Genomic DNA, 12,520 nt, shown 5'->3' with positions numbered 1-12,520 from the left:
AGGTTTTGAAAAGTCTTTCCAATACCATACTATGAGACAGTTAGTACAAATATTAAAGATTTTTTAATAACTTTACAACTTTTAATCTAAGGATATTAACATGCATTTGTGGCCTATAACTCACAGTACTTCCAAATCTGAATACAACTCCTCAAGGATTAATTAAATTAAAATTTTAAAAGGTCTAAGAATTTAGAAAAAAATCACTAAATGGATATGTTAAGCATTTCATTAATCTCTGAATCCCTTGGTTTGGGTTTTTTGTCATATCTATTAAAGTTTGTTTAAACCTAAATGAAAGAGTGGTATGGTTGGGTTATACACACTGCCCAAATCTGTGCATTTGTAGGATATATCATAACCTCTCTGTTTCCTTCTGGTCTGAGGTCAGTACCTTTCCTGCACTAAAAATAACTAGTAAAGGGAACCTATAGAAGCTAGGTAGTACAGTGGATCGAGCACTGGGCTTGGAATAATGAAGCCTCATTATACTGAATTCAAATCTGACCTTGGAAACTAATTTTGTGATCCTGGGGAAGTCACTTAACTCTGTTTACTTTAGTTTTCTCATTTATAAGATGAGCTGAAGAAGAAAATGGCAAGCCACTCCTGTATCTTTGCAAAGAAAAATCCAAATGGGATCATGGAGAGTCAGACAAGATTAAAAAATGATTGAGTAACAACAACAAAGAGGACCTATATTAAAAATCTGCTGAGTGATTTTATTTTTCTCTTTCACATGCTTTTTTATAGCTCTTTGAATCAGAATAGGAATAAGCTATAACATTTTCTACCTATATTTTACATGAAATAAATTACTTAATAATTATAACCAAGAAGGAAGGACTTGTTTCCTTCTGCAACTTTTACTAGAACAATTATACCTCCGCAGGACCACCTGAGTACCAGAAGAGGCAGAAGATATAGACTGAGGAATCCACAACAGCTATGATGTCAAAATAGAAAAAATATGATTGTGATAAAGATTTAGAGAGTAGCAAAACCTCCATGGAATGGCAAATGCTACCTGAAAGTCTTAGAAATCAAATAGACTGAGGAAGGTAACCAAAAAACAAATAATATACTCTCATATTAGCAAGAATTAATAACTACACATACATCCTTGCACCTGCTACTGGTTGGAACTACAATACAATCTCTTTGAGCCCCAGTTCCTCCCTCCTTTATTTCCCAGATTAAAACAGTACTAAGATTTTTGGTACACCCTGTAAACATTACTTTCTCATAGCTGAGAGAGATCTCAGGACATATCAAGTCCAAATAGGGACACATGGTCCTACAGTGGCTAATTTCCTAATATTGTACAAAGCAAGGCATTAATCAGTTCAGCCATAAGCACTTCAAACGCATCTTCAATGGGTCAGGTACTTCTGCTCCACACTAGGGATACAATGATAAAAATGGAACAATCCAGACCTAGAGATAGGAGGAGATGGATTCAAATGTGGGCCCAGACACTTCCTCACTGTTTGACCCTGCACAAGTGACTTAACCTGAATTGCATAGCCCTTCCTTAGTACTGGCTCTAAAACAGAAGAAAAGGGTTTAAAAAATGAAATAATCCCTGTAGGGAAGGAGATTACGTTTCATCTTCAAAAATAATATACATAGACATAAAGAGTAAAAGCATATAGAAAATTAAGCAACTTTTAAGGAGGCAGAAGAGAAACTAGGACATTGGGGGCAGCCAGGTGATGTTGTACATAGCATGTCTGGCCTAGAGTTAGGAAAAGCAGCATACAAAAATGCATCCCCTCAGACACTGCTTTGGTGAACTTGGACAAATTGTTTAAACTCTGTTTGCCTCAGTTTCCTCACCTGTCAAAAGTGGATAATAATAGCACCAATTCCCAGGGTTGTTGTGAGGATCAAATGAGAATATATTCTCATTAGCACAATGTCTGGCAAATAGTGAATATTATATAAATGTTAGCTATAATCACTGTCATAATCATCATCATTATATAAGGAGGTTAAGGAAAAGCCTGAAGCTACAGATTCTAAGAAGCAGAGGTAGAGAGGGTGCATTCTAGGCTAAGAGACAGAATCTCTATACAAAGGCATGAAGAATCAATTAATTTTCAAAATCTCACTTGACAATCTATAAAAATCTAGAAAAAACTTATGCCCATAACTGAAGTACCTTAGGAAAAAAAGGTATGTTAATTATACGTTATTAAGGACAGCAACCTAAGGTGAATCCACAAATTTCTGTTAATTTGTAGTGAGGAATCAAATAAACCCAGGACATCTCTGTGTGCTGAGTAGTCAGGTTAAAAATAAATCGATGTGTGATTATAGCAAACTTGGGCCATGACCCAGCACTCATCTTGGTTTCATAGTTGAGGAATCTGTATACTTCCTTGGAATAAGTGTAGCTACACAAGGAAAGGAAAGAACAATATTTAATGAAGGCAATGGCTAATGAACACCCAAGGTATGTATGCCATGCTCGCCTTGATGCCAAGGAGATGTTCAGTGAGTATGCTTCCAGGCATGCACAGTGGAAAGCCCCACTTCAGGGGATCTGCAGGTATTGTTGACTTTTCTGTCACTCATGTGTGGCAAAGAGGAGCCTTTTCTTTAGATACTGGTATGCATACAGAAGGCACTAACTGGCCAAATCAAGCTCTTTTCCTTAGGCTGTATTAAAATGCAGAAGATGAGATGGTTTAAGCCTCCAGATGGAAAGAGAAGCCTTCATTACTCCACCTAGGGTGTGTTCCAAGACCCTGCTTGTTGTTTCAGTTGTTTTTTGTGTTTATTCTTTCTGAATCTTAGTTAAAAAATGATGCCAAATGGCTGTGACTTTCTAAACTTCAAAAGGCTACAAGAGCAATCTGCCAGAAGTCTATGAACTGGAATCTGTATCAGTTTGCTGGTAGTCAAGCCTGCACCTTTGTTGCCCTGAGGAGTCAATTGTTTGACCCATTTCACTAGTGGGTCAACCTAGTAGCCAAGATGCTGTGTTCTTTGAAATGGGTTACTTGTCCAGTCGCTATTCTTAACTGGGAGCAAACTTGGCAGAGGTCAATACTTTATAAAAATTGGGGCAGCTAAGTGGCTCAGTGAATAGATTCAAATTCAAATTCAAATCTAGTCTCAAGTACTTCCTAGCTGTGTAACTCCAGGCAAGTAGCATAACCCTAATTGCCTAGCCCTTACAGCCTTTCTGCCTTAGAACTAATACTCAGTATCTATTCTAAGACAGAAGATAAGGGTTAAAAAGAAAATACTTTGTAGAAATTGCTTGAAGTTTGAACTCACACACTTTAGAGACCAAAATGGTAGAGGGAATCATTTGGAAGGATGTTTTTGTATTTGATTCTTATTCTTTCTTTTCAGTAAATAAATAGAATATATATATAATTGATATATAATGCTCTATATTCTCTGTAAACATAAAAAGGTACTTTATATTAAATGATACTGGAGTATTCCTAAAAGAGAGGTGATGGATAAATATGCAGAATGAGAAACACATATTTCAATATGTCATTATGAGAACTACTAGACCATGCTTTTACTAGACCATACTTATTTCTCATAAGGATTTTTTTTTTTGGATGGGGAGGTAGGATGGAAAAAAGGAAATACTTGATAATTGAAAAAAATTTTTAAATCTTGTGGGATGAATCACTAAGTCAATGAATAATATAGAGTGAATATTAACTGGTGATTAACGAGAGAGAATACACTGTTGGGGATTGATATCAATATTTGAAAAGGATTCAGTTATACAGCTAGTATCAGAATTTAAAGATTCAAATATGAAAAAAGTAATTTCAAATGGAACTTGTCTCACTTGTAAAGGAAACATACTAGTAGAAAAAGGTAACTGAAAAATTATAGGAAAAAGAGAGGGGAAAAAAACCATCTTATCAATTTTTCTTTAATAGATGCTGAAAATAGGAATTCAAAAGCAAATATTAGGAGCAAAATCTCTCCAGAGAGTTCCAATAAATGTATGGGGCCAGATTTCTGTCATTAATGAACTTATATGCCTCCCATATAAGCAGGTAGGTGGATAAAGTGCTAGGCCTAGAGTCAGGAAGATTCATCTTCTTCAGTTCAAATTCAGCTTCAGACACTTACTGGATCCTGTTTGCTTCAGTTTTATCATCTATAATAAAATGAGCTGCAGAAGGAAATGGCCAACTACTCAAGTATTTTTTGCCAAGAAAACCCCAAATGGGGTCATGAAGAATAGAAAATGACTTAAAATGATTGAAAAACAATAACAAAAATGCGGCTCATATAAACTCAACAGGTCCTTATCCCAACTCATACTAACTAGCAAGTTGAGTGAATCCTCAGAGGTTTTCTGGCTATATCTCCCCTCAGCGTCCTAGCACCTAAGGGTATTTTTTTTAATAATGTTATTGGCTCAAGGCTCCATTGTGGTGTAGAGAAATGAAGGCCTAAACTTCTCTTCCCCACCTAGATGCTTGTAGGATTTCATCCTCATTGAAATGCAGCCAGGGACAGAGTTTGATTTATTCTGTATGTACAACCAGTTCTAGCTCAACAGGTAGGTAGTTCAACACTTAAGTAGGCAGAAAATAATCATAAAATACTTGTAAATGTTCTAAAGAGGAAAGCAGGGCCCTACATTGTAGAAGCACAGAAGTGGGATCACTAAACATTTAAGTCGGATAGTACCTCAGGAATTACATAAATGTATATATTCCCAGGGACTAGGCTCTCTGGCTAGTCTCTCTTTTATAACCACAAGAAGGTTAAAAAAAAGATGAAGTTAAATCTCTTTGACAAAAAAGCTATATTTTAGAAATACATGAAAATTTAACAAAACTTAATCATCTATTATATTTCTTTAGGACATAGTATCACGCAGAGAAGTATATAGCTTTGTTAATCTAACCAAGTGTTTCTCTATTTTACCCAAAATCCTATTAAAGAAAACAGAGGACATGGAATTAAATCCAAGCTCTGACATTTATTAACTATATGTTCTCAAAAGTGTCTTGGGGGTAAAATGAGGGTGTTTGACTAGAAGATCCTCCAAATCCCTTCTATTTGATGGATCTATGATACTTTAACTTTTTTTTTTTGGCACATGCTCCTACACATTCCAAACAAATTCCTTTCATTATCCTTCATTTCTCTCACTATTTTATGTAGAATTGAGAAGAAAAGTTCTACAGAATATACAGAATATTTCTTCTTTGAAATGTTTATACGAGCAAACTGTAGTATTTGGGAGATTTTGTCTATCTTGTTATTTGCTTTTTCTAGGATTATGCCATAAACTTTTATAACAAATGGGAACAATTTGAAATGAAATAAGCTACTAAAAATTCACTCAAACAGAAATTAAAAACAAAGATGTTAAATCATCATCTTTTTAAAGTCCAGTCCCTTGTATCCATGCATATGAAGATAAGTCATCTCCAAACTCATAATAAACTACATTTTTTCTCTATAATACAACTGATGTGAGCAGAGATTTACAATTTATTTTTAAGCAGAAAAATATTTTCCATTTTCTATTTGTTTAAAATATGTGGTTCCAGTAGTTTAAAAGTAATTCTCCTGGCCCTTAAATGATTAAGACAGCACTTATCCATTTTGGATTGAATTTGGGGGGAATCTCTTCACCTTACTTCACCATTCAGTTTTTATCTTTTAGTACCTTGATGATTTCTGAATTGACAGCTGACTCTCAGTTCATTTACAAGGAGATAGATAGAATTTGCAAACTAGTAACTTGTAGGGGTTCCTATTTTCACTATCCAGCATGTTTGCCAATTAGATTCTCAGTTTCATTATCCAACCATTGCCACTTGACTATTCTTCTCTTTGATTCCTGGTAGCTTCACTAGGCCTAATATTCCTTTCTGTTTAAATTTCAAACATGGTTTGCACATCCTCCTTTGGTACAATGAAATAATTATTTTATGAAATAAAAATTGCTGCATGGTAAAACTTGGTATAAAGGACCTATAACATTAACAATATTTTTTAAATAAAGGACTATTATGCTAAAGAATGAGTACTTTAAAATGAGAAGGAAGAGTATGAATAAATACAAAAAGGTAAAAAAAAGCCTTATAAGGAAGAATCAAAGATATGGGATGGATATTTTGCCCTCTTAAATTGTACAAATTTATAAATATTATAAAAATCAATTTAAATTATCTTTAAAAACAATAAAGCAACATTTTCCCCTAACAAATTTTCCTGGTAATTTCATAGTCCCTATGAGGATTTATTCTTCTTCCTTGTTTCCCTTCTACTTTTATTTTTATATATTGAAAACTTGGTGAAATTTAAGGTTTTTTCATGCCTGAGGGGTCAGGGTACAAAGATAAATAAGTTGATATTACAGTCAATGCTCCACTGCCTTAAAAAGCAAAGCACAACCAGTATTAAAAACAACTTCTACTGGATTGGGAGATTCCATCAGAAATGCACTAGTTACACAGACAGATACTCACACAGAGCTTGGCTCTGACCTTCTTTTGGCTCAATTTTACTATTAGCATGCCAGAATCCCACTGGGTGGGAAAACCAAGGGAATAAGCCACTTCTGTATAACTGAAAAGAGATCAGCTTATATTTACCTAATTGTATGAGAGTCACTATCATCAACTAAGATGATGGAAGAATGTCCAAGTTCATTGGACAGCTAGTATTTATACTGAAAGAAGTTTATCGGGATTCTCCCTTTCTACAGGCATGATTTATAGGGGAGAAGAGGGAAACAGAGGAGGTGAACTTAAATTCCTGTGACCTTCTAACTTCCAGATGCAAAAATTGCTCTCTGTGGGTTATTTCACATTTTTAAAAAACTAACTACTCAAGAAGGATCAGGTAGGATATACTTGGGGTACGCCCAGAAATTTCACACACCCTACTAAGGCAGCTAGGTGGCACAACTGGATGGAGTGTTGGGCTTAAAATTAGGAAGCCCCCACTTCCTGAGGTCAAATATGGGCTCAAACATTAGCTATGTGACCCTGGCCAAGTCACTTAACTCTGTCTCAGTTTCCTCATCTATAAAATGAATTGGTAAAGGAAATGGCAAAACTACTCCAGTATCTTTGTCAAGAAAACCCCAAATGGGTCTCAGAGAGTTGGACAGCACAGAAAACAACTGAACAAGAACAAAAACCATCCTAATAATCATACAATAGCTGCCACTGTACATCCTACTTCCAGGGCTTGGCTTTGCCAAAGAGAATTTATACTAGAGAGAAAGTAGTTAAATTTTCAGCATGAGTATTTACTCCTCAGAAATTCAAAAACACTATGAAGACAGAGCTGGTTTATAATTTTGTCAATTAGCTGGACTTAAGAAACTGATGGGAAAGTGTTCATAAAGATTAAAATTTAAAAGTCTGCTATGCTTTCATTTTTCCATCCAGAGAACCAGTTGTCAAATATTTACCAGCACATCCCTATTTCCCCCTAAACCTCAACAGCATTTTCCAGGGCTAACTCTTTAAGCCACACAAAGAGGGAATTTTATGGCTGTCTGAGGAGAAAGCTATGAGTTGTCTTCCTATAAGAAGAGGAGCTCCTGGAGTGCAGGGACTCTTTCTGCACTTCTATTTGTATTCTTACCTCATAGAACAATGTTTTGAATATAGTAAACACTTAATAAATGCCCCATTCATTCTTTCTTTCTTTCATAATACTTGCATATACACTGAGACCCAGCAATACCACCATTAGGTTTGTTTCCTAAGGCCATCAGAGAAAAAGGAAATGAATCTGTGTTCTTATAGTAGGTTTCTTTGTGGTGGCAAAGAACTGGAAATTGAAAGGAGGCCCCATCAATTGTAGAATGGTTAAACAAGTTGTGGCTTATGATTGTGATGGAATACTAGTACATATAAGAAGTGACAGATAGGTTAATTAAAAAAAAAAAACATGGAAAGACTTACATGAAAGTATGAAGAGCAAAAGGGCTAGAACCAAGAAAATATTATATAAACCAAAAATAAGAATAACTTATGTATGTCTACCTCCAGAAAAAGAATTGATACACAGAAATAGGAAGATATAATTTTATATACACATATATTTTTTCATCTAATGATACCTTCTCTAATGGGGAGAAGGAAGGAAGGAAGGAAGGAAGGGAGAGAGATATCTGGGAAATTGAATGTAACAAAAAATTTTTAATTAGAAAAATAAAGCATAGATATTTTAAAAAACACTTGATTGAATTCACAAGATGGGTAAAATGGAAACTTTTCCAAGAGTAAATGCTACTTGGATTTTTCAACACCAAAGAGAGAGCTCTGGGCAGATGTGCCACAAGTACCAGAATAAATGATTTACACCCTGCCCCCCAACCAAAATACAAAGGGAAATTAGTACCGCGGTTGAATTAACTTAACTGAGTGGTATAGGGAAATCCCCATGATACTGTACCACAGGATTGGCTTTGAGGGACTGTGTTTTTGTTGTTTGTTTGTTTGCCTTTCTTTGTATTCTGAGATTTTAGAACAGTATCTATCACATAGTAACTATTTCAATGCTGATTGACTGGATGATTTAAAGATATAGCATAGATAGAATAGATTACTACTTATTGCCCAAGTCCTATGATGGCAGGGGATACCCTCTCCCCATATACCTTTCCTCCTACTTTGACTAGAATATCTATAAAAGGCAACCTTTTTCTTATGAAGAAAACCTTATGAAGAACCTTATGAAGAAAAAGGCCTTTTTCTTCATAATTAGAGATAAAGTAGAAAGTACAAATACCTTTGGGATTCTCATACTATCATTTGAAATCACACTAACTTGTAGATAATTGATATCTGATCCTTTCTTGAGAGGATAATGGGGAAGGAAGGGTTGGAGTATGAGATGCCAGTTGGTGGACAAGATTACTTAGCTCTCACAATATTGCTCAGAAATTGTTCTACCATACTTCTAGGCAGAGTCATCAAGAGCATTAAGTTTCTGCCACTTTCTTTACCCTCTGGAAAAAAATGCAAAAAGGCAAATTTCTCCATAGATCATTAGTCTAACATCCATTTTACTTTTGTGGCTTTAACACAGAGTGTTATTTTTCTTAACCAAGTTGAGTGATACACACAGAAATATCTTTACATACAAAGTAACCAGATTAAGACACTCATTGTTCTATTCTATTTTAATCTTTTTTTTTTTAAACCCTTACCTTCTGTTTTGGAGTCAATACTGTGTATTGGCTCCAAGGCAGAAGAGTGGTAAGGGCTAGGCAATGGGGGTCAAGTGACTTGCCCAGGGTCACACAGCTGGGAAGTTTCTAAGGCCAGATTTGAACCTAGGACCTCCCATCTCTAGGCCTGGCTCTCAATTCACTGAGCTACCCAGCTGCCCCCTATTTTAATCTTATTTAATCAAGTAGAACCGAATATACAACAATATAGAGCAAAGATTAAACAACCATACTTAATGGTTGTCTTCAGCACAAGACTTTATAACAGCAAAGTCAGCAGTTTTATTTTCCCCATATAAAGACTTACAATTCAGACTGTGTACCCTGTGACTATTATGGACAGTATTTATTCAGGAGTGCTGGGCAAGTTTAGAAAAGCAACTACTAAGAACAGCCAAGAGGTCATTTTACAAAACAAAAAGCAAAATCTATACATGGTGAAAATGTTCAAGGAAATGAAATTGGTCATTCTCTAGTTGTTTGTTCCTCTATCTCCTCATCTAAGTGAAGCATAAAAATCCTTAAAATATAGTTTGTTGGATTAAAAAAAAAGAGCAACTTTCCCCCAACACATACTTTACAATATAATCAGACCTTTGTAGTAATTTCGAAAATGCCAGCTTTGTTTTCTCTGAAGGATTAGGTAAAGGAATATGCTAGGAATTAATAGTTATTAGAAAATAACTTCCTCAAGTAAAGCAATTTCCAATGAAAGCTGTGTATTTTCCACATCAATCTAATTAAAAAATACCTATTAGGTATACACTGTATACAAGTATCCACCCTCCCCTTGTTTTTTAACGGATTAGGTAAGAAATTATCTTCTATACTTGTTTTATGTACTTTTCAAACAACTTGTTTTTGCTTTGCAAATTAGGAAGTGTCATGCAAAAAATCCAAAAAGATTACAAAGTTTTTCTTAAGTATCAAACCTATGTAACAATAACATACTTTCTTTCACCTACAACACATTGGAAAGATGACATTCTTTGTAAAACCCTAAAGTATCAGAAGACTTATACTTCAAGAAAATTTGCTGTATTAAAAGTGTTGTGTGTGTGTGTGTGTGTGTGTGTGTGTGTGTGTGTGTGTGTGCCCATGCACACACCTAGGGGAAGTGCAAAGGGTAGTGTATATTAATTTCATTTAACATGAACTGGAAACATTACAAAAGAGCAATGCGGACATCAAAACTAAAGAGTTTTCTTTCAGAGGCAAAAACATGAAATCCAAATACTTCTAGGACAGAAGAATGTTACCCTCAAAAGACTCAAAACCCACATGATTTCATTTTCCCTTTCTTCACAGATTTCCATATTAACTTTCATAGTTAAGAGTTGCACCTGAAAACAAAGCTTTCTACTTACCCTAGTGTATGCACCATCATCTCCTAAATCACCTTAGTTCCAATGTATCCAATATATGTCTGGATACAAAAAGGAGAAAACATAGTCTAGGACAAAATTTGACCAAGAGTTAATTACAACTGAGATCAAAACTGAACTCTTTGAGACGCTGGGGAACAAGATGAACTTAATCCCTGCCTCCAGAGCCTGGTATATACTGTGTCTATCTTTAACTTGTAAATGATTTGGTTTCACATTCCATTGAAGTCCCACTGGCAGATGCCTTTGGTAAACTCACCAATCACAAGCTTTCGTGTCCCCTCCCTTTCTCCCCCAGCTCTGGCTGTGCTTCCGTTCTGATATCTAATACAGATTTACTCAGCTGTCTTTTTACCTGTCCCTGCATGGATGAAAGAGGATGCTTTCATTGATGGCTATTACTGAAAGACAGAACTAAAGACCAGGCTGAGAAATCATTCTGCTATTCCCCCTTCTGCCCTCCCTTTCCTTCTCTCTTTCTCCCAGCCAGAAATCAAACTAACTTCCAAACTTGGCTACCCATGAAGGAATGTTCTCTGACTGACATTCCTGTAAGTGGAAAGCAATGGAGAAAGCCACTGTACTTTCCTCTTCACTAGTAATCTCCCAGGTATATACAAACACAAATATGCTAGGTGACTTTTTTTTTCCTTTCTGGGGAGAGAGGAGCAAATAGGACAAAGAACATTAGTTTGGGGCACAATTTGGTTTTTATTTTCACAAATGAGCTCCTTTTATCCCAAAATAAAATTTTATTATAAGAAAAGGCAATGTTTTTTTTTTCTTGAGAATAGAAACAAAATTGAGGAAATGAGCTTTTAGAACCCATCAAAGGGAGAAAACCACACAGTGCCAGGTTAACAATATTCAGGAAAGGGGTTGTTCAGATCTACTCTTCTTTATGTCAGATTCAATATTAGTCAGAGACAAAGCTTGCTCAGATGAATTGTGGATATAAGGATTTAAATCACTCTCTGAATTAAGTCCCCAGGCACAGATTTCTCTATAGCATTTCCTGATGAAGCCAGTATAAGGACAAAAGAAACCTGGGCTGTATTTCACTGTTCTTAGAGCCAACTTTGTCAGGGACTATGACTGGGAAGGAGTGGTTTAGGCTAAGGAAAAAGATCTGAAGGAAGGAGAACAGGAATAGGGATGGGAGATGAGAAAATGGGATGACCTTTCTAGGCATCAGACTCACACATCAAATAAATTTTCCCAGAAAAGCTTATATTTTCATCTATAGTTTTTCCTGCATGTTTCTTTATTATGATGCCATGATATAGGAACTACTCAAAAACTTCTTGATCTAGTACTTAGTTCAGTGGCTGTACATAGTAGGCACTTAATACATGTTTACCAATTGACTAATATTGCTTGTGTGAAAGTATGTATTTATATCTACCTAGTTTATTCATCTACCTATCTAAATGGATTTCAATTCAACAAAAGGGGGAAAATGCATGACAGAAGCAGTTCATTACTCCCTAACTTGACATTACATGGGTACCAAGGGAGCATTTAGATGAATTGCCCAGAAGAGGCACGCCTGGATGGGCTATGATTTGAACTGTTGGGAAGAATAGCCAATACATGGATCAAGATCAGAGATCCAATGTAATATAAGAAGAAGTTTCAAAATAACTAAAACTAGGCACAGAATGGACTGTGTTTGGATATAGTGACTTCCCAGATAATGTAGGTCCTTGAGTATAGCCTGAACAACTTGTTAAGGGTTTACAGCTAGATAATGCAGTGGATAGAGCATTGGGCCTGAAGCCAAGGAGAACTTCAAATCCAGTTTCAGATACTTATTAACTATGTTACCCTGAACAAATAGCTTAACCTCTATTTATTTACCTTAGTTGACTCAACTGTAAATGGGAATTATAATTATACATACCTTATATGGTTGTTTTGTGAATCAAATGAG

The 12,520-nt window shown here is 35.5% G+C and overlaps 1 protein-coding gene across 22 annotated transcripts in view; it reads right to left on the bottom strand.

Annotated features, from left to right (window-relative positions):
• DTNA (dystrobrevin alpha) overlaps positions 1–11,226 on the bottom strand; it is a 357,154-nt gene extending 345,928 nt beyond the window's left edge. For 3 of the 22 annotated variants that reach the window (XM_056823870.1, XM_056823872.1, XM_016431536.2), the window contains exon 1: positions 10,570–11,218. In XM_056823870.1, coding sequence (XP_056679848.1) covers positions 10,570–10,589 — 20 coding nt within the window. In that variant the 5' untranslated portion in view covers positions 10,590–11,218. Of the gene's footprint in view, positions 1–10,569 lie in introns of all 22 variants that reach the window. The other 19 variants (XM_007487164.3, XM_056823871.1, XM_056823867.1 and 16 more) reach the window with 18 other exon arrangements.
• Positions 11,227–12,520: the final 1,294 nt, after the last annotated feature.

Source organism: Monodelphis domestica, chromosome 3 (assembly GCF_027887165.1).
Source record: "Monodelphis domestica isolate mMonDom1 chromosome 3, mMonDom1.pri, whole genome shotgun sequence".
Classification (NCBI taxonomy): Eukaryota; Metazoa; Chordata; class Mammalia; order Didelphimorphia; family Didelphidae; genus Monodelphis; species Monodelphis domestica.
Note: the sequence above shows the minus strand (reverse complement) of the source record. Positions and strands in the feature narration are given on the sequence as shown.